Source organism: Drosophila teissieri, chromosome X (assembly GCF_016746235.2).
Source record: "Drosophila teissieri strain GT53w chromosome X, Prin_Dtei_1.1, whole genome shotgun sequence".
Classification (NCBI taxonomy): domain Eukaryota; kingdom Metazoa; phylum Arthropoda; class Insecta; order Diptera; family Drosophilidae; genus Drosophila; species Drosophila teissieri.
This window is the reverse complement of record NC_053034.1, coordinates 20,723,361-20,747,230: the sequence shown is the minus strand read 5'-3', so window position 1 is coordinate 20,747,230 and position 23,870 is coordinate 20,723,361. Positions and strand designations below refer to the sequence as shown.

General features: G+C 45.0%; 6 protein-coding genes across 10 annotated transcripts; 4 read left to right on the top strand and 2 right to left on the bottom strand.

The window, feature by feature from the left end:
• Window positions 1-3,023: 3,023 nt before the first annotated feature.
• On the bottom strand, window positions 3,024-6,844 carry LOC122624911 (pyridoxal-dependent decarboxylase domain-containing protein 1). Its single transcript, XM_043804682.1, has 6 exons — window positions 6,585-6,844; window positions 5,324-6,445; window positions 4,974-5,258; window positions 4,400-4,915; window positions 4,146-4,339; window positions 3,024-4,082 (listed from the first exon to the last, which is right to left on the bottom strand). Exons 1-6 carry the CDS (start codon window positions 6,693-6,695, stop codon window positions 3,746-3,748), a joined length of 2,565 nt encoding a protein of 854 aa, XP_043660617.1. The 5' UTR covers window positions 6,696-6,844; the 3' UTR covers window positions 3,024-3,745.
• A 353-nt stretch (window positions 6,845-7,197) lies between these two features.
• Window positions 7,198-11,573, top strand: LOC122624913 (CTD nuclear envelope phosphatase 1 homolog). 5 transcript variants are annotated; one of them, XR_006326521.1, is made up of 5 exons: window positions 7,199-8,080; window positions 9,215-9,472; window positions 9,550-9,732; window positions 9,936-10,230; window positions 10,287-11,573. XR_006326521.1 is itself a non-coding variant. In XM_043804685.1 (4 exons), the coding sequence occupies exons 1-4, from the start codon at window positions 7,982-7,984 to the stop codon at window positions 10,125-10,127; spliced, it is 723 nt and encodes a 240-aa protein (XP_043660620.1). In that variant the 5' UTR covers window positions 7,198-7,981; the 3' UTR covers window positions 10,128-11,573. The 5 variants fall into 5 exon arrangements, 4 of the variants coding, with proteins under 4 accessions (XP_043660620.1, XP_043660619.1, XP_043660622.1 ...); XM_043804685.1 differs by having other exon boundaries at window positions 7,198-8,080; window positions 9,224-9,472; window positions 9,936-11,573; XM_043804684.1 differs by having other exon boundaries at window positions 7,200-8,080; window positions 9,936-11,573.
• Window positions 11,574-12,040: 467 nt separating this feature from the next.
• On the top strand, window positions 12,041-12,548 carry LOC122624915 (SRA stem-loop-interacting RNA-binding protein, mitochondrial). The gene is made up of 2 exons (XM_043804689.1): window positions 12,041-12,180; window positions 12,263-12,548. The coding sequence occupies exon 2, from the start codon at window positions 12,276-12,278 to the stop codon at window positions 12,546-12,548; it is 273 nt and encodes a 90-aa protein (XP_043660624.1). The 5' UTR covers window positions 12,041-12,180; window positions 12,263-12,275.
• Window positions 12,549-12,604: 56 nt separating this feature from the next.
• LOC122624914 (acyl-CoA-binding domain-containing protein 6) lies at window positions 12,605-13,441 on the top strand. The gene has a single exon (XM_043804688.1). The coding sequence runs from the start codon at window positions 12,605-12,607 to the stop codon at window positions 13,334-13,336; it is 732 nt and encodes a 243-aa protein (XP_043660623.1). The 3' UTR covers window positions 13,337-13,441.
• Window positions 13,442-13,788: 347 nt separating this feature from the next.
• On the bottom strand, window positions 13,789-15,479 carry LOC122624912 (26S proteasome regulatory subunit 8). The gene is made up of 3 exons (XM_043804683.1): window positions 15,320-15,479; window positions 15,116-15,260; window positions 13,789-14,912 (listed from the first exon to the last, which is right to left on the bottom strand). Exons 1-3 carry the CDS (start codon window positions 15,335-15,337, stop codon window positions 13,858-13,860), a joined length of 1,218 nt encoding a protein of 405 aa, XP_043660618.1. The 5' UTR covers window positions 15,338-15,479; the 3' UTR covers window positions 13,789-13,857.
• Window positions 15,480-16,300: 821 nt separating this feature from the next.
• On the top strand, window positions 16,301-23,593 carry LOC122624910 (phospholipid-transporting ATPase ABCA3). The gene is made up of 13 exons (XM_043804680.1): window positions 16,301-16,688; window positions 16,829-17,414; window positions 17,477-17,620; window positions 17,679-18,435; window positions 18,914-19,398; window positions 19,477-19,756; window positions 19,884-20,394; window positions 20,746-21,431; window positions 21,650-21,788; window positions 21,847-22,029; window positions 22,296-22,955; window positions 23,021-23,086; window positions 23,254-23,593. Exons 1-13 carry the CDS (start codon window positions 16,471-16,473, stop codon window positions 23,504-23,506), a joined length of 4,968 nt encoding a protein of 1,655 aa, XP_043660615.1. The 5' UTR covers window positions 16,301-16,470; the 3' UTR covers window positions 23,507-23,593.
• The last annotated feature ends 277 nt before the right edge of the window (window positions 23,594-23,870 follow it).

Genomic DNA, 23,870 nt, shown 5'->3' with positions numbered 1-23,870 from the left:
AACCTAAAAAGCATCCACCAAATATTCAAATCGAATTCGGATCGTAGGTCATAAGTTCTAGAATCGAACTGTAGTAGCAAAGTTAGAAAAGATTTTTTAGGCACTTGTCGGGAGTCAATTTTTAAGTAGAAAACGGGCAACTGAATGGATGGGCAAATGGGCGTGGCGGGTTCTAACTAGCTTTTTGGTTTGGATATTCAATGTTTTTACCTGTAAGTGCGAACTGCCAACGGAATCCAGACAAAAATATTTAAGATTAGAATAAATTAATATATTCAAAAGTCGATTTCTGAGTCTGGAGACTTTTGTGACACCACTTTATAACTTTTTTTTTGGTTTCGTTCGGTTTATATAACTAGCTAACGAACCTTCCACAAACTTCTACAATAGCAATACACATATGTGATAACTTCTAGTCATTCCAATTTCCGAAAGACCTATGTTTATTGGCCATACTCACTCGCTTACACTTTCCATGGCCTAAGTTCCTGACTGACTGCATTTATACCTACTCCTAAATAAATGTTCACAAATCGAACAAATTCAAATTAGCAATGCTAACATGAAAACACTCCCTACTTTACGTTGCAAGCGAATCGAATCGAATCGAATCGAACCGAACCGAACCGACGTGACCTCGAGTATGCCAAACCTACATTAGTTGAAGGACTTCGAATTATTTAAGCACCCAAGGACTCGTACTGCTACTGTTAAGACGCCGAACCCAGCCACTGCCCATTCCCGGCCACAGCCATTCAGGGGATCCCCCGTTTAGTGCTCGACTCTGTCCTGGGTCTGGGTTGTGCTGCGGACGATCCCCACACCTGGACGGGATCGTCCGGGACTGGCGGGTTGAATCGATGGAGGATTCGAGCCCGCGATTTTATTGTGTATTTAACCTAAGCTTAACATGGAATGCATTTATTAAACCTAAACTTAAACGAAGATATATGTAGATACTTAGTGGGCTAACTGTATATTTAGTAGCTAAACGAAAGGCATGCATAGTACTAGCTAACTAGCGTAAACCAAACAAACAGTAACCAAATAGACGAGAGATGAACAATTCGGACTTGGTATGCAACCGATAGCAATGCAAAACTAACACAAAGTACTGCCCCCCTTCCCCAAAAGAACAAGACAACAAAAGAACAAAACAACAAAAGAACAAAACAAGCCGACGACGACAAACCGAACTACAAAGTTATATAGATATGTATACACACGCGATATATACACGAATAGATATTATAAAATAGTTATAGACAAGATACTTAAGCCTATCGACAACTATATACCAGCGCAACTCACAGCAAGAATAATCGAAGCATTTTAGAGCGAATCCCGGAGGCCAACTTCCAACTTCCGGTGGACGCCAAGTGGCCAACCAACTAAGTCGCACCCGAACACTGCCCACACAGCGAAAGTTCTCAACTCAACATTTACTAGCCATAATATACAAAGACCTAATATACAAACACCTAACGAACCCCAACTAGAGCGAACTCCCATTGAAATGATCAACTGTAAGATATTAGCAATCGGGCACTCGGATCGAAATTGGCTAGAAACGAAAACGAGATCGCAAGACATGGGCGGCATTTTTAAAGTAAATATGTAAAGACGCTGTAAAGAGAACGGAGCAAACTAATCGAGTTTTTTATTCGCTTATTATACAATTACCAGTTATAAAACAAACGAAAATACGAAAATACAAAAATACAAAAATACGAACAAATCGAAGAACCAGTCCTCTCAAGGGGCCCTTCCACACGAAACCGAATCGAAACTGAATCCTTTAAGGATCCAATTCAAGGATGCCGATTACCAGAATATCTAAATAACACATGCGAAAGCCGCGAAGGAGCCCCTTGGGAGGCAAAAGGCAAAGTTTTGGTCATGGGAGCTCCGAGCCCAGATCGGAGCTCCACATACACGTACATATAAATATAACACAATTAGTTCGTAAATATATTTCTGTGTTAAATGTTGTCATCGTACGCGTTGTAGTTATTACAAAAGAAAATCCCTATGAATAACGCAAAACAAGTGGGCCGAACTCCTCGAATTACCCAAAATCCGAGAAATGGCCAACTGGAGATTCCAAACGAAATTCGCACATTTTTTTCGAAGGCTCGGCGGCAGCAGCAATAAGACGAAAGAAGATCGAGTTGTACAACATATATATATATAAATATATATTTAAATATATAGTATGCATAGTTAAAGCAAATGTAAAGAACAGAGGCATAAATCGAAGCGCTTAGTGGCATATTAATAAACGAGTAAAACCAAAATGTACCACAAAGGCGATTCTAGCGAATCGTAAGAACAGTTTAAAAATTCTTGTAAGAAGTACGAAATACAAAAATTTACTAATAAGTGTGTTCCAGAAACCACTTTTGCCCCGTCTGCTTCTCGGAACTGTTCCGATGATGAGCGGGAGAAACCAAATTTCTGGAATGAAAACATATTTTATGCGAAAAATCGAAATGAGTCGGCGGGTCGACGAAAAGCGCGCAGTCAAGAGGAATTTCTTTCAAAAGCAAATAGCGGCAAAGTAAAGCGCTAAAAAACATCCAACAAAAATATTAAATAAAATAAAAATATAAAATTTAATTGCATTAGTTAGATGGAGAATTGTTGTTTTTTTAATGGGAGCCAATGGAGTGACGAATGCTGAAGGTAGGTTTGGTGAATCATAACATAACAATAAACTATTTCAAGCGATAAGCTTTAAAAAAATATTCGAAACCATTTGTTTCTATTTTCTGGAATTCACAAAATCACAGGTTCAGAATATCGGATCATAAGTTTAGGAATTATTATGACGGGTCGAGTTATGTTTTTTGAGACTTCTACGTTACAGAAAAAACCTAAAAACCCACAAATGAAACCAGATTTGATCGCTTAGGAAAGTCCCACTAAAAAGATACGATTTCATCAATTAGAAGCGAACGGCGTACACCAAAAAAACACATGCCTTCTCTTTCTAAATTATTTCACTTTTTATTTTGTATAGTTTCCTTTTATCATATTTTGTGCAGATTTCTTCTTATAGCAGCAATTTGTATAATAAATATATTTTTGTCATTTAATTATATTCTTTTTCCTCGTTTTCTTTAATTTCTTTAGTGTGCTGTCACTTAGCTTAACAAATAAGAATAGCGCAATTTATTGCTTCGCACAATTGAACATTGAAGAATTGCCTATATATTATGTCTCTCAAAGGTACTTGCATCTGAATAATAATTACAAATTAAGGCAAACAAATGTTAAGGTAAATTATTACAAAAAATACAAGCGAAAAGGGGACGAAATTCCGCACATTTCTTTCTGATCATAATCAACAACAATGGTGGGAGTAAAGTATAAGGTAAAATAATATAATATATAATAGAGATATATAAAAAAAAGATCATAGAAATAGCGATATATAAATACATAAAAGCAATTGAATTGGATTTTGCGTTATCATCTTTTCGGGCGAACAATCATCTCTTCTTTGGAATTGTTTTTGTTTTTCGTTTAAGTAGGGAAAGTGGAAATGAAGCCGTCCATATATGGTAATCTGTTCAGTATTTGTCGTCTACGCGTTTCTGTTTAAGCCTTGTTTGATATTGCTGCTTTTAAGGCCTCTCCCACTTTGAAATCCATTTTGCTGGCTCTGCCTTGATCTAAGTGTGTGTTGTTATCTGCTGTTCAGTTATAGGTATACTATTTTTGAAATATACTCGTACTCGTGTTAATTATTGTTAATTGCACTGCTGGCGGCCACTAGCTCGGGAACGTTGGAGGAGGCGGCACTGCTCTGACTAACAGTGCGGGCGTGATCCACATGGTTTTGTGTCGGTGCCGCTGGCGGTGTCGCTCCCGAGGCTCCTGCTGGCGATCCCGAAGCTTCTCCCGATTGCACAGGCGTGCCCTCGTCCGTTCCAGTTCCGTTTCCGGGTACGGGCTCCACTGTGGGAAAGACTGGCGGCGAAGCGGGCGCGCCCACGGGCGTCTGCACCATTGGAGTGGGAGGCGAACGATTCGCTGGCAACTGATGTGCAGTGGCACCAGTCATCTGCATGTGGTACCTTTGCAGAAAAGTTAATGAACATTAAATCGGGACACAATATCGAACGACCTTCGAAACTCACTTGTAAATGTTCTCGGTGCTTTCGACAACACCTTGGGTAAGATTGAGGCTCCGCCCCTTGATGCCCGACTCCTTGGCCGGTGGGGACCACCAGTTGAACACGCGTCCCACCACAGGCACGTGGCGCAGGATGCCCTCCTGCCAGAGCTTCTCCTCCGATTCGCGCTGCAGATCTGCGGTAACCGCCTCAATGCCCTGAGTGTACAAATAAATTACTACATGTTACATTAATGCAGCGCGATGGTGGTAGCTAACCTTTTTAACAATCTCCGACATGGTGTCCAATACCCGCGAGTTTTCCTGGACGCTCTTGCCCACCGTGACCACCAAGTCTAGCAGTTCTTCGACCTCCGTCTCGTGGGTGACCATTCCAAATCGCACACAAATCAGGCCATCGGTGCCCTCGCCTAGTGAAAAGGCATTGTCCGTGGACTTCAGGGCCTCCACCAGGTCGATGTTCAGCTTGTTCAGCTCTGTTTTGGCCTGGTCCGTCAGCAGAGACTCCCAGCCCTCGGGCACGAAGCGAACGCCACCCATGCCCGCCCATTCGGGCAGTGGAACGAGGCGCAGCACCTCGCTGCGCTCCACCAAATGAATGAAGCGTGCTTTGTGCTTGATGGTCGCGCGCAGGATGTCCACATGTGCCTCTAAGCTCTGAGCGAAGCTCTCCAGGTTCTCGGAGCTCGGCGGCTGCTCACCCAACCCCAATTCCAGCGGACAGTAGCGGATGCAGCTGCCGTGCGTCGGGTGTTCGATCACCTCAAAGTCAAACTGCAAGAACATGGTGATTAGGTTCATACAATGGGGTGATTCATTTTACACTGCATACGTTGGGACAGTCGCGTTGCAAGATTTGACCCAGCCAGGAGTTGAGCCGGTCAAAGTAGGAAGCATTGTTAATCTTCTCCAGCGGCTTGAGGCCTTCGGCCGTCTCCCGCTCAGCAGCAGCGACGGCGACGGCGGAGGAGCCACTCCCACCGAGCGGAATTGTGGTGCTGCCGTCGAACTGATAGGCGACCACAGGGGCGGCGGCATCAAAAAGCGCCTGCACATCGAAGGGGTTCTGAATGACGTCCGACAAAGAGGCTCCGGTCTGCGCTCCAGGAGTATGGCTCTGAAAATGCGAAGACCCTTTGGTAAGCTAAACATATTTTTTTCGGAAATTTTGCAATAATTTACCAACACCCGGATGCCCTCACACTTCGATGCGATCTCGAAGAGAATACTGCACGTCTGGAAGGCCACATGCAGCCGCTCCGCAATCGCCTTCCGGCCCAGAGCCTGCAGACTGGTCCACAAGGACAGGGCATTGAGACGACGCGACAGTATGGGATCGGATTCGAAGGCACTCAAAGCGCTGTTCTGTAGCGGACGGTGCAGCAGGACGATCGGCAGACTGGGCACACCCAGCCAGCTGCCCAAATTGAGGGCCATGGAGTGGAGCACCTCCTCCACATGGCCCTGATTCTGGGCGCAGACCAGGGCGGCCAGCCCGTGGCCACTGGCATGCAGCCACATGTTGTGCGCCTTGCACACGTCCCTTAGCCGGAGCAGGTTGTCCACATAGCCACACAACGAGGCACCAATGTCGGCGACCACCAGCAGCGGCGTTCGGTTATTTCCCACATCCTGCTGAATTTGCTTTTGCAGCAGCGTCACATCCATTGTTCCGGACTGACTGTGCTCCGGTATGACCTTGATGGCCTCCAGCGGGATGCCCAACTGGCGGCAGGCGTAGTGCAGCCTCATTGGCGTCGTATTCTCCGAGATATAAAACGTGGGCTGCGCCAAGGCGGGTATGCCACCCTCCAAGTACCCCGGGCACCTGGCCACGATGGCCAGTCGCACCGTGCGCAGGACTGCGTCCGCATTGTCCGCGTGGAAGCTGCTCGCCGGGTGGGCAAAGTGAAACAACGTGCCCAACCATCGGGTGGCGTCACCGGAAATGCTGTTCGTCACCCGAAGCAGCTGCTGGCGGTCCAGGTGCGACAAATAGGCCACAATGCTGTGCGAGATGAGGGCCAAGTGGGAGACGTCATCCAGGGCGGGCAGCGGGAACTCGGGATCATCGTCGCTGTCCGTGTAGGAGACCAATTGCTCCAGGGACTTGAGAATGTCGGAGGGCACTCGGTGCTTCGCTGGCAGGAGGTCCTCACTGATCACCCGCTCCCCAGCCTCCTCCTCCTCGTTCTCGTTCTCGACGAGATGTGGGTTCTCTGGCGTGGACGATACCTTAACGTTCTCCAAGCGCTGCAGCACCTGCGAGGATCGCAGCTCCAGCTCCGCCAGGCCTGATCGAATCTATATGGTGAATACATGGCTAATTAGGCGGCATAGTAGACAAGGTAAACAACAGCGCTCCAGAAGTTGACGTGTCTTCCGTCGTCGTCAGCAAAAAAAAAAAAAGAAAGAAGCAGGGCGAAAAACACGAAACACTCACACTGGAAGCGGCGATTTCGGCCACCGCTGGCGTTGATTGGCCCGGATCCGGTTCTTGGTCTACGACCGGACTCTGGCCGGGATCGTCATCCGATCTACCAGCCGCTGACATGGTTTGAGTGCGGTCTAAATCACTTTTAACTTATCGCCTGCGATGCAAAATAATTGTTTTCGTTTCGTGCCACTGCGTCTGTGTGGGTGGGTGTGTGTGTGTGGGGCGGGCGTGTGTGCGTGTGTTGGTGGGAGAGAGGCTGATGTGGAATGGTGTGACCGTAGTGGGGGCGGCGGAATAAGACCGCAAATGGTGTACGCTGCAGGCCATTGGTTCTGGTGATGGAACAAGTTCGCGGGCAAATTGAAAAACTTACCTAATATCATTATAGTGCACGGTATTTAAAGAGGTTGAACAGCAGTACACAGACGTATATAACACCTACGCTTTTTTTAAAATTCACCATTGAGCAAAATACAATGAGATATCAAAGTTTAATTAACCACTCACTCAAATTAACCACGGCTTGTGTCCCCGCTGAGTGTGAGAAAAGCGATTTCCGTATTTTAAAGCCACCAGCGCGCGGTCCTACTAAGCAGTGATCGATAGTTGCGGAAAAATCATCGATGCTGCGAAAGTGCGATAGTATCGAATAAACATGAGTGTGTGCATGAGTGTGGGAATTTATTAAACAAAAACGAAACGCGGACAAACTATATTTATGTAATAAACACCAAGCCGCAACGCCAAAGAGCATTGAGCAGACCACGGCTAGGTCGTATTATTTCGGCGAACGCACCTTTCAATCGACTGCAATCAAAGTGCAATAGCTCAATCAATTGATTCGTTTTGCTCAACCGAAAACAAAATCTATCCCCAAATCGGTGCGATAGTTGCCAAAAAGTAAAATCAACTACACAAAAACACAACACACACACACGCGTGCAAGACAACAAAAAAGAAGAAGAAGAGCAGACGCCAGCTATAAAAAAGGCCCCAAGGAAGTGAAAATAAGACCATCCCCCCCTTCTCCACCAAAAAGGGGTAATAAAACTGGGCGACAACTAATAATTGAACCCAAAAAACCCGCGAAAATTTGTAGAAAAACTATTTTCCAACAAAATAACTAGAAGCCTTGTTATCGATTTTGTTCCGTGTGTTTGTGTGTGTGAAGCGCGCCCGCGTGCGGTTGTGTGGGTGAGTGTGTGTGCGTGTGCTCTCGGCGCGTTATCAAAAACAACAACAATTCGTTGCAAAAGGAGAAATAAAGAAGAAGAAGGAAACTTCTTTAGCCGGTTGCAAATCGCGCCATCTCGCTCGCACCGCGGTCAATCGCGGATCGTGGCCGATTTATCAAATTAATCGTCCCGAAAAAAACCACCGTACAAGTAGTTGAATTATTTCAAATGATTTCGCTGCTGCAAATGAAATTCCATGCACTTTTGTTGTTGCTATCAAAAGTATGGACATGCATCTGTTTCATGTTCAATCGCCAAGTGCGAGCTGTAAGTACTAAAATTGTCAGAAAGCAGAAGAAATAAATCAAGAACGAAAATAGTTTTATTTTTACCCGCCCGAAACCCCGAAATAATTCCCAACCCGCTCCCGCAATCGACACTCAAGTACTACTGCTTCAGAATAATAATAATAAAAGCGGCCGCAGTGATAAGACTTTCAATGATACAGTCCGCACCCGCTGCATTGCACAGTAGGTGTGATGCATTCACTTTGGAAATGTACCTGAAGATTTGCATAAATAAATTCTATTTAAAACAAAACCCAAGGGAAATACAATTTCTTTTTTAAAGTCATTTAAACAAAATAATATAATATAGTTGTTTGTATCCATTGTTTGTATCAATTTCCAAAGTAAAAATTTAGTTTTTTATTATATTTCCGAAATATATTAACGGTACTTCAAGGTGGGACAAGTTTAAAAGTGACTTTTAGTATATACATGAACTAGATTTCTTATCTTAATTATGTCGTAGTATTAATGCAAAATGTGAAATAATTTGAAGTTATATTTATTTCTGGGTAACACTTAGCCAGTGACACCTTTCTTAGAGTGTGCCTTTATCAAGATTTTCCGCCACACGTTTAATGGGGCTTGTTCCACCGAATCCCCGTTCCTCCCAGAAGTACTGTCCACTGTTCACCCATCCGCCTTATCGACCTCCACCCGCCTTCAATGTTCTCCACTGGGCCGGCAATTTTGGCCAGAAATCGTGACGCGGCAAGAAGCACTGACCTTCGACCTGCTAACTTGTACTTTCCCACCATTACATGCTCAAGTAACGCCTACATATGTAGATATCGCTGAATCCACATCAAAATAATATTTAATTGCACAGCTAATCAGCTTAACTTGTAAAACCATTTAAATGAATTTGTAAATATTTTATTTTAAATGATAATGGCTTCATTTCGGTATAATACATCATTTATAAATCAGTAAATTGGGGTTTCCTATGCACTAGCGATAAACGCAATTACTTGGCCTTTTTGATCACCTCCAACATCCCCATGCACCCCAACCCGCAAAGTCTAGAGACGTATGACCACCAAGCCCATCATATGAACCCCATGTCGAATGCCTTTCAAGTACTGCTCCGTTGATTATGTATTAACTTTCTTAGTTTATCCAGTATCAACCGGTTAAATACGAACTCTTCCCGCTGTCACCCGTCTCGCGGCACCGCCTGAGCCTGGTGCAGCGAAAGACCCTCGTTCTGGACCTGGACGAAACGCTGATCCACTCCCATCACAATGCGATGCCCCGGAACACGGTAAAGCCGGGCACGCCGCACGACTTCACCGTCAAAGTGACCATCGATCGGAATCCAGTACGCTTTTTCGTGCACAAGAGACCGCATGTGGACTATTTCCTGGACGTGGTAAGTTCTTGAAGGGATTAGTCAAAACGACCAATAGAAAGAAGTTGCCACATAAACTTACTCCTTGTTTCCCGCAGGTTTCGCAGTGGTATGATCTGGTGGTCTTCACGGCCAGCATGGAGATATACGGAGCGGCGGTGGCAGACAAGCTGGACAACGGACGAAACATCCTCCGGAGGCGATACTACAGACAACACTGCACGCCCGACTACGGATCCTATACCAAAGACCTGTCGGCCATCTGCAGTGACTTAAATAGGGTAAGCTCGGGAACTTGCAACTCCATGGCAGCTATCAGGTGCAACTTGGACATGAGGATAACTTGCAAATTTATATGGATTTAATGTAATGTTAAGTAGAAAGTGCTGCATAAGGTAGATTCTACAACAAATTACTAAGGAATATATACTATTTATTGTCTGTAGAAGAATTTGATTCCTTCATTGACCGCCGTTCTTTACAGATATTCATCATCGACAATTCGCCCGGGGCCTATCGCTGTTTTCCCAACAACGCCATACCCATCAAAAGTTGGTTCTCGGACCCGATGGACACGGCGCTGCTGTCGCTGCTGCCCATGCTGGATGCGCTGAGGTTTACGAACGACGTGAGATCGGTGCTGTCGAGGAATTTGCACCTGCACCGCCTCTGGTAGCAGGTGGGCCGCCTGTCGCTAGTTTAGTTTATCTATTTAGGAGGAGCAATGAAAGCCAGCGAAGTGGGGATAATATCTTCTGAAATTAACAACAAACATGGTGGTGCTGTGACACATTAACGAATTTTTTCATTATTATTATTTTTACCATTCAATCAGATGAGCGGAGGACACACAGATAAAAGAGAAAGTTGAGTTTAGATGATAGATTGGCAGATTTGGAAGCGATGGTTTTTTTCCTTTTGTGTATAGAGACTAAAAGATTTTGTAAACATCTAACTATACATGCATATTTGTCCATATATGTAGACCAGCTATGTTTATTAGAATTATTATTTTTTTGTGCTTGTTTTGTGCGTGTATATTTTGATTATAATATCAAATGGAAACTCTTGAATACAGTATATATATGAATGTGAAGCTAAGTAGAAAGCGAAGCGGCAACATTAAGAACAAATTTGTCAAGTTATATATCATATTATTATAAATTAAATATAAGGCCACTTACAACAAGAGTCTTGTAATTTCTATACCATGATAACATTTAATTATTATGACACGAATTGTTTTTGTGAAGATAACGAGACAAAGCAAAATACTTATATTTATACAAATTAGTTGATTACGAAACTTTCCTGGACATCATTATTATGGATAATTATTGAATATGTAACCGATTCTGTATAGACTTATATATGTTCTGCCCTCGTTTCCTGTACAAAACTAAACGAATGGAAGATCTTCAAGAGTTTCATTGCTTGCAAACCAAACAACACTTTTCTATGGATAAGATTTTTGTCTTTCGGGGAAGTTATATATTTATACAATATATATAAAAATCTACTACTAAGCAACAACCAACAACTATAAACTACTATTAAAGTAAACAACAACCGACAAGCAAGCAAGTAAGGCAAAAGTTATATTTTCTAAGGCGAGCCAAGTAGCAAAAAGAATTAAAAATCACATTAATTCTGATAGGATCGGATCAGATCAGGTTAATGAGCCGCAGACTGGGACAGATATATATAGGGAGTTTAGAGAGCCAAATCACTAATTATACGAGAACCGAGTTAGTCTGAGAATTGAGAAATCGTGGCACATCATCCGAGGCATCACAGGATATTCAGGAAAGCAGCAGAGGAATTAAGCAAGAGAGAAAAGAGAAACACATGAAAACTGCTTCCATAGTTAATGTTATTTCCAAAAGCATAAATACAACACTAAACTAAACAACAAAAGCTTGCACACGCCCTCACCCTTAACCCCACCCTTATCCAATTGTTCTTTTTATCTTATTGTACATTTATAACAATCAATATTTGTTTATTTATTGCAAGGAAAACGAGAATAATACGTGTATGCGATGTTGTTAATTTTAAGTAGTTTGTAGCAAATTTGTTAAACTGAAGAGTAAATGAAATAAATGAGAAAGGGAACACGAAATCTGAAAAAGAATTACAAAAATACAACAAAATCATACAAAATCAAAAACATTGTGTTTTCGTTAATATGCTGTTTGAATTGGGCGCTCTCTTTCTGTTCTGCAGAATCTCGTCGTTTAACAGACTGCTAATGCCAAACTGTTAGTGCAAATGATGTGCTGTTAGGCGCACAAATAATGAATGAAGGTCGCTTTTGGTAAGTTGACACAACTATTTGATACTCTATTTGGAACAATAATATGTTATTTATTTATTTAAAACTGCCTTTCGCTTGTTTGAGTAACAATAATATGTTACCGTAAGAAATATACTTTCATTTTGTTAAACACGATGTATAAAGATATCTATTGAGACAAGCTTTTTATTTTGTATCAACTATTTTAGGCGTAGCGTAATATAAAAATCATAACAAGCTTTTCAACCATTTAAGTCTTTCACTGTGTCTTCCTCAGCAGTATCGATTATATACGTAAATCGATGTGCTAGACATGTAGGGTATCGCAAAGTGCTGTTAGCTGTCACTTTGAGGTTATGACCGCCCGCTTTTCCGACAAAAACAGCAAGTTACCGTGAAACAGAAGCGCCGCAGTTTTTACGCAACGCAACTGGTAAGGAGTCGCCCGGAATCTAGATCGCCTTGGCCCCAAGAACCAAACAAGCATATTTAACACGAAGCCTCCCCGTATTTAGGAAAACCGAATCCATGGCCACCGCCGCAGCTGTAGCAAAAGTCGGAAAATCAGTGCACCGCATTTTCGTGGGCAATCTGCCGTGGACAGTGGGCCACCAGGAGTTGCGTGGCTACTTCCGCGAGTTCGGACGCGTGGTGTCCGCCAACGTGATCTTCGACAAGCGAACGGGCTGCTCCAAGGGCTACGGCTTCGTTAGCTTCAATAGTTTGGCCGCGCTGGAGAAGATCGAGAACGAACAGAAGCACATACTGGAGGGCAACTACCTCAACATACAGAAATCTTAGATTCCCCTCTTCAATTGTCATTTAGTTTATAAGCTTAGTAGTTTTTTTTTGTTGACATGTCGGACAGCGATACGGATCCCGAGGAGGAGCTATTTCACCTAGCCACCGAGCATGTGGCCAAACAGTCGACCAGCATTGGCTCCGCGGACCTTCTACTCTTTTACGGATACTACAAGCAGGCGACGAATGGCCCCTGCGAGGAGCCAAGTCCAAGTCTGCTCCAATTGAAGGCCAAGAGCAAATGGCAGGCGTGGCGGAATCTGGGAACAATGTCCCCCATCGCCGCCAGGCAGGCCTACGTCCAGAAACTTCAGGAGCTGCAACCCAACTGGCGGTCCCGGCGCAACCCAGGCTGGGTCGTTCACTCTATTGAATCGGCTCCACTGGAGGACCAGCGGTTGGACAGCGAAAAGACCCTGTTTGACCACGTGAAGGAGAACAATCTAGACAGGCTCCGAGATCTGTTGCAGCCCGGTGATTTGGTTGAGCTGGACGAGCATGGCATGGCGCTCATCCATTGGGCCACCGATCGCAATGCCGTCGAAATCATCCAGTTTCTGGTCCGGAGTGGCGCTAGTGTAGATCAGCGAGATGCGGAACAACAGACACCGCTGCACTACGCCGCCAGCTGCGGACACTTGGAGGCGCTCCTATGCCTGCTGGAGCTAAGGGCCAATCTGGAGCTATGCGATTCAGATGGACAGACTTGTTACGACGTGGCTGACGATGAACAGATCTGCCAGGTGCTTCAAACGGAACGGAAACGACTCGCTGGATCCGCATCCTGATGCCAAAATCTTAAGTCGCTAGGTGCTCTTTTGCTTTAAGTCCGCAAGGTGCTGTGAACCATTGTAAATCACCGACAAGTCCCCTAAAACTTTGGTTAAAAAGCATTTGAGTTATTTTTACGATATTTAGAAGTGGTACACATTATAGTTCTTTGGAACTATAATAAACATTCATAAATGTAATTTTGAATATACTTTGCTTCGGAACTATCTAATGTGATGGAATTTTAGGATATCATTACATGCAGTAACTGCAAGCGTCGTGGTCTGAAAAAGAAAGAGATGGATAGCACTTTTTTCTTTGTTATTCTGATGAAAAGCTGTGATGTATTTCATATAAAGCTGCAACTCTATCTGAAAATCTATTGTATTCTTCAAGGACCATTGAATGGAAGTTATCTTTGAAGATTTGCTTATTGCCTAAGGAGTAAATCCAATGACACAAGAATGAGTTTATGTTACTAACGGATGTATTTTATTGACAATGAAATAAGGGTTCGTTTGCAGTGGTCGATCAACGCCTACTTCCACAGCTTCTTGATAGACATGTTCTTCTCCGAGTCCTTCTGCATCACCTTGGCCACGGCCATCTCGAAATCCTCCTGGGTGACATGGACACGGCGCTCGCGCAGCGCATACATGCCGGCCTCCGTACAGACGCCCTTGACCTCCGCACCCGATGCACCTGGCATTAGCTCGGCGATCTTGCGCAGATTAATGCCACGCGTGAGGTTCATCTTACGGGAGTGAATCTTCAGGATGTCCAGACGCGCCTCCTCGTTTGGTGGCGGGAACTCGATCTTGCGATCAATGCGGCCGGGACGCAGCAGAGCGGGATCCAGGATGTCAATGCGGTTGGTGGCCATAATCACCTTGATGTTCTTGGTGGCCTCAAAGCCATCCAGCTGGTTGAGTAGCTCCAGCATAGTACGCTGCACCTCGGAATCGCCGCCCGATCCCGACTCAATACGCGACGAGCCAATGGAATCGATTTCGTCCATGAAAATAATAGAAGGCGCATGCTCGCGGGCCATTACAAAGAGTTCTCGCACCATGCGCGAGCCCTCGCCGATGAATTTCTGGACCAGCTCCGAGCCAGAGACACGAATGAAGGTGCACTCGGTATGATGGGCAACGGCCCTGGCCAGTAAAGTCTTTCCTGTACCCGGAGGTCCATAAAGGAGAACTCCCTTCGGCTGGGCAATACCCAAAGCATCGAACAGCTCTGGATGCTTTACGGGCAACTCAATCACCTCCTTGATCTCCTTAATCTGTTTGTCCAGGCCGCCAACCATTTCATATGTGGAATCAGGCACCTTTTCGACCATCATAAGCGAGACCAGCGGATCCACCTTATTGGGCAGAATCTTGTGCAGCGTATAGCTCTCATTGCGCAGGGCCACACGGCAATTGGGGGTAACATCGTTAATATCTATGTTTTTGTCCAGATCGACGACGAACTTGCCCTCGGGATGCACCTTGACCAGCACCTTCTTCTTGTCCATTGGTTTCACAACCTCGCCCACATAGCTACCCTGTTCCTGGAGCAGCTGGAGCTCCTCCCGCAGCATACGAACTGCAAAAGACGTGCTTATTAGGATTGGTTTCTTAAATTGGTTTCGAAAATGAGCAAGACTTGTCCTTCGGTTTTCAATGGCAAAATGCTATGATGAAAACATATGAGATGATACAATCTTAATCTTGGTTCTCAGTAGTGATTGTGGGCAATTATGCCAAGATTTTACAGTATATGGTTTTAATGTCCTGTAGTAAATTTACCTTTAGCATTGAGCTCATTGCGCTGGGCCTGCAGACGTCTTAGATTCTGGTGCTTCTCGGCCACAACCAACTGCAGTTCCTCGATCTTTTGGATGTAGTAGGAACGGAATCCCTCGCCTTTTTGGTAGGCCGACTCGATTTCCATCTGCGAAAACAACATTAGTTTTCCGCGACTGAAAAGCTAAGGAATTCAAAGGCACATACCCGATTCGTCACCGTCATTTTGTTTCCTGTGCCTGTTTACAATTTAATTGGTTATTATTCGTCGTGTTTCCTTCACAATGCAAAAACGTCGAGTTAATTTTGGTATTTTGTATGACTCGGCATTTGCTTTTGGAGATGGAACATGCCCTTTATCGCACTGCAGTCAGACCACCGATGTCACAGAGTAATCGGAATCGATAAGAATAGCTAGGTGGGAAACCTAGCTAATGTTCTTAAATTAAATGTTGCACTAGATTATTAAAATAAGATATTACAAAATTTAGGTATACGCGTTGCTCGTAGAGTATAAGGGTATTCTAGATTCATTGCATAGCGTGTAACAGCCAGAAGAAAGTTTTTGCTTATGTTTTACATACATATATTTTTATTCATAGTCATTTCCAGAGTCGACCAGGACATGTCTGTCCGTTCGTCTGTTTGTCCGTCTTTCTGTCCGTATGAACGTAAAATGATCAGGAATTATAACAATAGAAAAACTGTCAGAAAACTCTCACATTCACAGAAGCAAATGTAGCCCACGCCATGTAATTACAATCTAGGATTTTTTTTTCCTGGTACTAAATATTTGTTTCAGTCAACATCTAGGAAAACACCAAAAATTGTCCGAAATACTCCTTAAATCAAAAGCTTACAGCATGCCATCAGATCAGAACAGATTTACTAGTTGCAGACGCTTTATCCGAGTATGGGTATCTGATAGTCGACTATGGCGTTCTCTCTTTTCATAAGTTACATTGTGTTCTTTTTGTTTTTGTTCGCAAAGCAATTTATAAGTAATTAATTAGAATTGGTAATAAAAATCAATAGTATGTAATGCCTTTCTTATAAATTGTGAATAGTAAATGAGAATGAAACAACTTGTTAATCAAAAAACAAAGTCTTCACCCTATATTCAATATTATCGTTTAAAGTTTCAAAAAATTGTGAGTCCAAATGGGCAAACGGAGTTCATCAAAATGTGCTTTGAGAACAAAGTACTGATATGTTTTGACGCAAAATAAAAAATATATTCAAAATCCCCTGCCGAAAATCGAACAACTTCCCACACTTGAACCTTCTATTTTGTGCAAGAGTGCAGATCTCACAACCAATTTTCTGTCGTTTGTTAAATTTATATTTGAAAGTCTGAAATGCCGGCCACCAAGGGACTTCTGTTCAAGCGCTACATCCGGATCGAGTTGAACTTGTGGCGACGGACACTCTTCGAGATCGTCGCCCTGGTGATCATGGTCCTTGTGATCTTCCTAAATCCCATTGCCCACTCCAAGAGGCTTCTCTACGCGAAGACCGATAACGAAAACGAACAGAGCATCGTATCCCACAAGCTGCAGGACATAAATATATTGACGTAAGTGCGAGCTCTTTAAATGGGCCAATTTTGAGAGTACCTGTTGAATGTAGCTCCTTCCAAAGTTGGAAGCGCCATACCAAAGGTCTCAACTTAATGCTCATAACTCCATGGTTATATTACCATCCGCCTTTCCGCAGACGCATGGTGGACTCGAAGCGGGAGAAAACCAAGTACATCCTAGCCTTCACGCCCGAAACGGCGTTCACGACGGACGTGACCAAGAATGTGGCCAAAACGCTGGAACTAAGCTCAACCGTGGGCTACGAAAGCGAGTCCGAAATGCAAATGCAGTTCGACGAGCGGACTACCCTGGCGGGCATTGTTTTCAATGACCTCAGTGATGGGGGCGTTCCTCTGACGCTATCCGTCTCGATACGATTCCCCAGCGAGTTCCGCACAGTCGCTCCGTTCCTCACCGAAGATCGCCTGTGGATAACCCGCTGCTCGGGTCGCATTAATCCCGCACGGGATCGGGCCAAGCACGATAAGCAGCAGGATATATATATTCGCGAGGGTTTCCTGCAGCTGCAGCATCAGATCTTTGTGGAATGGTACCACCTTTTGACCAGGGACGCGGTCACCCCCTATAAGGAACCCAATGTCGAGGTCTACAACATCCTACTCAAGGCCGCCGACGAGCCGTGCTCCGTGATGAGTGTCGCCCGGCTGCCCACATTCTTGTACAACTTTATATACCTTCTGCCCTTCCTGAATATCATCAGAGTGAGTACGCCACCCAAGCATAATGACATGAACTATTAGGAAGCTTTCCGGCTCTTTCCCAGAACGTGGCTGCCCAGGTGGAGGATGGTGTGATGGTGCACCAGTGGCACTACGGCTACTCCTTTGGCATGCAGTGGGGCATCAAGTTTCTGGTGCTTTTTCTCAAAATGTGCATTTTGGGTACCATATATACAGTAATGTTGTTGGTGAGCTCATGTCACTTGACCGTACTAAAAACTCAAGTAATTAAACCAATATATTTAGGCCTTCTGGGCATTTGGAGGTCGGGAAGGCGAGTTCTCCGGCACCGGAACGATAGCCTTCGTCTGTTTCATCATAGTGTACACCGTGGAGATCATTATCACCGGAATGGTGGTCGCCAAACTGTTCGCCAATCCCACGAATGCGGTCCTTTTCGCCTTGCTGCTCTGGCTGTTCATGTACGCGGCATTCTGCATTATCCTGGAACGCTACTGGGACATCCACAAGTACTATGTGTTCTTCGTCCTGGTGGCTTTCTGCAACTGCCAGATGCACTTCAGCATGACTTTGTTCAGGAACTGCATCGAGGAACCGGAATTGGTGAACACCATCGATTTCGTCGTGATCTTCACATCGGCCATAAGCTCGGCCTTGATTTACTTTCTCATTCTATTGGCGATTCAGTGGCGCATGCCGGGCACCTTCCTCAGTCGGCGTGTAGTGAACAATAGGCCCCGGAAGATACAGGACTCGGATACCACCATTATGTATTTGGGCAGGACTCCGAGCTTCCAGAACTTTGAGTACGGTGATGTGGGCAGTGTGGAGCTCATGCGATTGCGCCATGTCAGCACATCACATCGCGACTCGGAGCGAAAGATCCTGAAGAATATATCCATGCGAATCTATCGTGGAGAGGTGTTTGTGATTCTCGGCCACATTGGCTCCGGTAAACTTACACTTCTGAGGATTCTGGCCGGCCTCAAGTTCCCACTTCGTGGCAGTGTATCTATCAAGGGCAATAGCTTCCAGCCCAATGGTAAGTTGGTTAATCTTGTAGAGTAAAAGGGTGCACTAGATGCGTGAAGTGTAATTAACAGCTACTAAACCGGAAGCGTTTCCGACTCTTTAAAGTATATATATTATTAATCAGGATCAATAGCCAGCTTAATTTGGCCATTTCCGTTTTTCCGTCCGTCTGTCCGTTCGTCTGTCCGTTCGTCTGTCCGTTCGTCTGTCCGTCCGTCTGCCCGTTCGTCTGTCCGTTCGTCTGTCCGTCGGTCCGTCCATATAAACGTCGAGATCTTGGGATTTAAAAGAGCTGGGAACAAGTAAGTTTGATACGCCCACTGGAACGCCCACAACCATTAATGAGCCGTCTGCATGCTTAAGCATAAGATTTCTGCTGCATATCTCCCACTTTCTCGCACTTCCAGTAGCTAAGTAAAGGGTATCTAGTAGTCGCGATAAGCTGTAGTTATACCCATACCCATACTCATAAGAACAAACTCAACTAGGCGAAGCCCGTCGCATGGTGGACTTCCGTTTCGATGAGCATGGGCTCAACAAGCACTTGACCGTGGAACAGACCATCGACTACCATGTGCGTCTGAAACTGTCGCCCAACGAGTCCGACCGCTACGAAATCGAGAGGCGCAAGTGGTTGGCCATACTGGATCAGCACGTCGAGAGTCGGAGGGTCCGGATTGGAAAGCTGAGTACGGGCTCCATGAAACTGGTGGCGCTGTGCTGCTGCCTGGCCGGAGATACGCCCATCATTATAATGGAGGAGCCGACCACCACGCTGACGGGACGGGAGGCGCAGATGTTTTGGTCTATTGTCCATGCGGAGAAGGAAAATCGTGCCTTTATCATAGCCACTTACAGTGTTGGCGAGGCGGAGCACGCCGCAGATCGCATCGGGATCCTCAGCATGGGCGTCCTGGAGGCCAGTGGCACACCCTTCTTTTTGCGATCCAAGTTCAGCAGCAGTGTGGATCTGGTATTTATAAACCGATTTTATATCTCAGATCTATAACTGATAATGCGTATCGGTCTCTTTTCATTTCTCATTTTCAAGGTCATTATCAAGAAGCCTCATGTACCTGATCAGCCTATCACTGACTACATAAACCAGTTTATGTACAACATCGAGCCGGAAAATGAGATCGGTGATTCTCTGACTTACAGGATCCCCGTGATATACCGCCCCAGGCTGCAGAAACTACTGATTCACCTGGAGATCGATCGCAAGATGCTGGGCATTGAGAATGTGAGAGTGGTGGGTGCGGAACTCTCCGACATCTACATGACACTGGTCACCTCGTTTCGACTGCAGCAACAGATGATTCCGGATGTCAGTACGTATAAAGCCATCGAACCTAGGGGAATACCTATTTGGGGGCATGCCATTATACATATATTTAGCCTGGTGGAAAGGAAACTATTCTGCTACAGATTAAATATAAATTCTACCCGTTTCTGCAGCGCAAACATTCAAATACCAGGTGGTTTCCAAGAGTCAACTGGTCAAACAACGCATGCGAGCCATGTTCTACAAGAAGATGATCCACACGGCGCCCAATGTCTGGCCCATTATCATGATCTTCACCAGCTTCGTTTTGATTGCCATCATTGCACGTTTGTCCGTGGTGCTCGATATGCCGAAAGTGCGTCAGAACTCGATTCATATTGGTTTCAACGACCCAGAGGACGTGGAAAAGTACATGCCAAATCTAAAGGACTGCGGGTACATCGACATCCAGACAGCGGTGAAAGTTAACGAGAAGAACAGCGTCGATGTCTCCCGAACTTTTGATGACGATTCCTTCGTTTGTAAAAAAGGAAGCTATCGGAACGATCTTAGAAAGAAGAACGAGCTAAGCAGTTTTGGGGCAGTGGAGGCGGATGGGGATGAGTACCTAAACGGCTATATAACTCAGGATATATTTCACTCGGCTCCCATGATGCTGAACTTGCTGCATAATGTCATACTTAGGTGAGAATTACCTTAAAGATAATGAGTTCGATTATCGTCAAATTTTTGAAAGACTTCCTTTTTATTTGTAATAAGACCTCAATAGAATGGATTCCAGGAGCTATATCCTTGATCTAGTCTTGTCCGTCCGTTCATCTGTCCGTATGAACGGCGGGATCTTTGCAACTATGAGAGCTAGAGAGGTGCAGATTCTATTGACGGCTATTTTGCAGTGCACATTTTGTTTTTCTAAAGCAGTTGATTCTTTCTAATTCGTTTTCTGGTTGCATATCTCAGTCTTTCTCGCATATCTTTTGAATAGCTGAGTTACAAGTATTTAACAGACGATTTCTCTGTGGTCCTTATTTTCAGACTTGCATATCCCGACCAAAAGGATATAGTTGCCCTGGTGGAGAACCATCCGCTGCCCACACGGCTGTCCAGGAAGATCAATGTGCTGGACAACAAGATCGCGCACATCCACGTGCCATTGGTTGTCGGCTGCATCATACCGCTGACCGTGTCCGTTTTCGTCATCCCCCTGGTGGAGGAGGAGATGTATGATGTTCGATTCCTGCAGCACATGGCCGGACTTGGCTTGAAGGTCTTCTGGGGCATCAATCTGTTTTGGGACTGGTTCAACTTCTTCGTCTACTCGATCATCATTGTGGTTATCATGAGTCTGATGGGCATCGGTGGTTTTGGATTTTCCGAGAACGCTATCCTGGTGCTACTGTTGACCATCTTCGGACTGGCGGCCCTGCCACTCACCTACCTGGTGTCCATGTTCGTGAACAAGTCGATTATCCGGGCATTTCTCGTTTCCGTACTCCTGCAGGGAACGTCCGGCCTGGTACTTTATATCATCTACTGGGACGTCGCGAACAGCAATACGATCTTCTTCTACGCCGCCTGCATGTCGCCAGGATTCTCGCTCCTGGACGGAATCAGCACTGTGTACGCCCGGTATCTGGAGCAGGAAATCTGCGTCGACAAGTGTGAGGCGCACGACAGCTGCACGAAGGAGAACATGAAGGAGGTGGTGCCGAATTGCAAATGTGAGTCCTCGGTCCGGGTAATTCTTTATTTGCCCTCTATTTTAGTTTAGTTTTTCAGCAAACTGATCATTTTGTATTAATCTAAAAATGCCATTTAAAAATCTTGGTGCTATTATTGATCATGCCGACAAATCTCTAGAATTTGGAAATTGCATGATCCTAATCTTTTCTAATTATATTTATTTGATCTGTTAATTTTTCTTATTGGTTTTCTCTAGTTGCCACTCTGTTCAAGTGGGCTGCTCCGGGGATTTTACCTCCCATTGTGTACATGCTATTGTCTGCTTTATGTCTTTTAATTCTGATTTTCTGGATTGAGCTGCATCGCAGGGAAAAGAAGTTCCATACACCCAGAGAGTGAGTTTGTAATATATTGATATGTCTCGACCTATACAAAAATCCGACTCTCCGGCAGTCTTCGTAATATGAGAACCGCAACCTATCCCTTCGACGATGGTGATGTGGCGGACGTGAAGCTAAAGATCGCCGAAGCGGATAACACCAAGGCCAAGCAGTCCGTCTTCTTAGTGGATCAGGTGGAGGCCAGGGTCCCAACTGCGGGCAAAAGGATACACACTGTCTCCTTTGCCCTGAACAAGTGAGTGTGGAGTAGTCCCCTATATATGTACATAAGGTTATAAAAATCTTATCTGAGGTATATATTTTCAACGTGGTTCACTAGCCGAATCGATTGACACTGTCCGTTTGTCTGTCCGTCCGTATAAACGGCCAGATTCTAGAAAGCTGCGTTTAGGCATGAGATTCCAGTGTTACAGTACGTTAGTTCGCTATTGTAAAAAATCAGTGTTGTTTTCCCCGAAGCTCGAATTTTTCACTTATTCACCACGTGTATTATTTTTCTAGATACATGTGCATGGGCATCTTTGGGCCTCGCAACTCGGGCAAGAGTCACTTGATAAGGCAGCTGGTGGGCCAGAAAGGATTCGCATTTGGCGAGATCTACATGCGAGGCCTGGACTTCAAGTATGATCTGGAAAGCATCCACACCTACATAGGCTACTGTCCGCAGCACAAAGGACTCCTGAATGAGCTGACACCGCGGGAGCACATTCGCCTGTTGTGCATGATCCGTGGTGTTCCCGAGGCTAAGATCGGCGAAAAGATGCATGATCTGTGTCTCATGCTCAACATGACCGGGTGGATGCACCGAAAGTGCAGTTTGCTGACGGCGGAAAAGCGGCAAAAGTTAAAAATCGCCCTGGCACTGGTGGCCTACAACAAGGTCCTCGTTCTGGACGAGCCCACGTGCGGCATGCCGGCAACTACCAGGCGGGAAATCTGGAACATCCTTCGGTATATCCGATATTGCGGCAAGACGATCATTTTTGCCACCAACGATGAGCTGGAGTGCAAGATCCTTGCCGACTTTATTCTCCTGTTTCAGGACAGCGAGATGCTGGCCATCGGCAGCCTGCAGTATCTGCGATACAAGTACAGCCATGGATTTTACCTGGAGGTCCGGCTCATCCGCGATGGAGCCACCCTCGCCGAATCGGAGGAGAAGTGGGTTTTACATAGCTATGATCTCTGGTTCATGGCTTAATAACCACTCTTTTTCTCTCCTTCAGTTTGCGTAAGGATGTGGAAAATTTGGCCAAGTTCGTCAACTTCCTGCACAACCGATCTGAGCTAGTGTAAGTGGTTGCCTGCTGCTATATAGATAGCATTATTTTTGATATCATTATCGTTTGAGTGGGTTTCACTTTTACTGGATCATAGCTTGAGTTTTTCTTAAACAATCATTTTTTGGTTACACAACAATGATTTGATAATAACTTATTTTTAATAATTTATGTTTCAGAGGACGTCTAAACAATTGGTTCAAGTTCTACGTGCCCGTGGGCCACATCGTCTACTCATTTCTGTATGGCGCCATGGAGAAGAACAAGTTGCGTCTAAACGTGAGTGACTACTGCATCTACCAGGCGGACATGATCAGTGTGGTGGCCCAGGTGCAGGAGACACGGGCCCAGTTGAAGCATCATCTCGTCCAGACGGAGGGTCCGCTTCCCCTGGACACTACGACCACCAAAAAGGGCAGGGGAAAGAAGTAATTCCGAGCATTTATTGGGGAAGACATACTGTTTTGCCACGCATATTTTATAAACTTTGACATTATACGTTTTTCAACCGTGCTGAAATGTGAATGACTTTAATTTGTCAACCCCCTAAAATCAACCTAATCTGAACTAATTTACGCATCTGTATGTTCGTAGACTCTGGGGCCGACTTACTCGGAGGTCAATGTCTGGCCTCGGTTGTCCAGACGAAGGCCCTTGGAAATGTGGGTTTTCCCGTTGTCACCAACTGAGAACTTTGAGGGTTCCGCACGTGTGGTTTTGCATAAATAATAATAATCCCAGGGGAAGTTTATAGGTTCTGGGAAGTTCTGCACGTGCCCGCATTCATTTTTCATTG

Excerpts from the sequence above, each read along its gene's own strand:
- LOC122624911 (XM_043804682.1), bottom strand. The coding sequence starts at position 6,695 with ATGTCAGCGGCTGGTAGATCGGATGACGATCCCGGCCAGAGTCCGGTC. Across the intron at positions 6,446-6,584 it reads CCGAAATCGCCGCTTCCAGT|ATTCGATCAGGCCTGGCGGA; the intron begins GTGAGTGTTTCG and ends TTCACCATATAG. Across the intron at positions 4,083-4,145 it reads AGCACCGAGAACATTTACAA|GTACCACATGCAGATGACTG; the intron begins GTGAGTTTCGAA and ends TTTTCTGCAAAG.
- LOC122624913 (XM_043804684.1), top strand. The coding sequence starts at position 7,982 with ATGATTTCGCTGCTGCAAATGAAATTCCATGCACTTTTGTTGTTGCTA. Across the intron at positions 8,081-9,214 it reads TCAATCGCCAAGTGCGAGCT|TTTATCCAGTATCAACCGGT; the intron begins GTAAGTACTAAA and ends TAACTTTCTTAG. Across the intron at positions 9,733-9,935 it reads TCTGCAGTGACTTAAATAGG|ATATTCATCATCGACAATTC; the intron begins GTAAGCTCGGGA and ends CGTTCTTTACAG.
- LOC122624915 (XM_043804689.1), top strand. The coding sequence starts at position 12,276 with ATGGCCACCGCCGCAGCTGTAGCAAAAGTCGGAAAATCAGTGCACCGC.
- LOC122624914 (XM_043804688.1), top strand. The coding sequence starts at position 12,605 with ATGTCGGACAGCGATACGGATCCCGAGGAGGAGCTATTTCACCTAGCC.
- LOC122624912 (XM_043804683.1), bottom strand. Across the intron at positions 14,913-15,115 it reads CAATGAGCTCAATGCTAAAG|TTCGTATGCTGCGGGAGGAG; the intron begins GTAAATTTACTA and ends CGTCTTTTGCAG.
- LOC122624910 (XM_043804680.1), top strand. The coding sequence starts at position 16,471 with ATGCCGGCCACCAAGGGACTTCTGTTCAAGCGCTACATCCGGATCGAG. Across the intron at positions 19,757-19,883 it reads ACAGATGATTCCGGATGTCA|CGCAAACATTCAAATACCAG; the intron begins GTACGTATAAAG and ends CCGTTTCTGCAG. Across the intron at positions 21,432-21,649 it reads GGTGGTGCCGAATTGCAAAT|TTGCCACTCTGTTCAAGTGG; the intron begins GTGAGTCCTCGG and ends GGTTTTCTCTAG.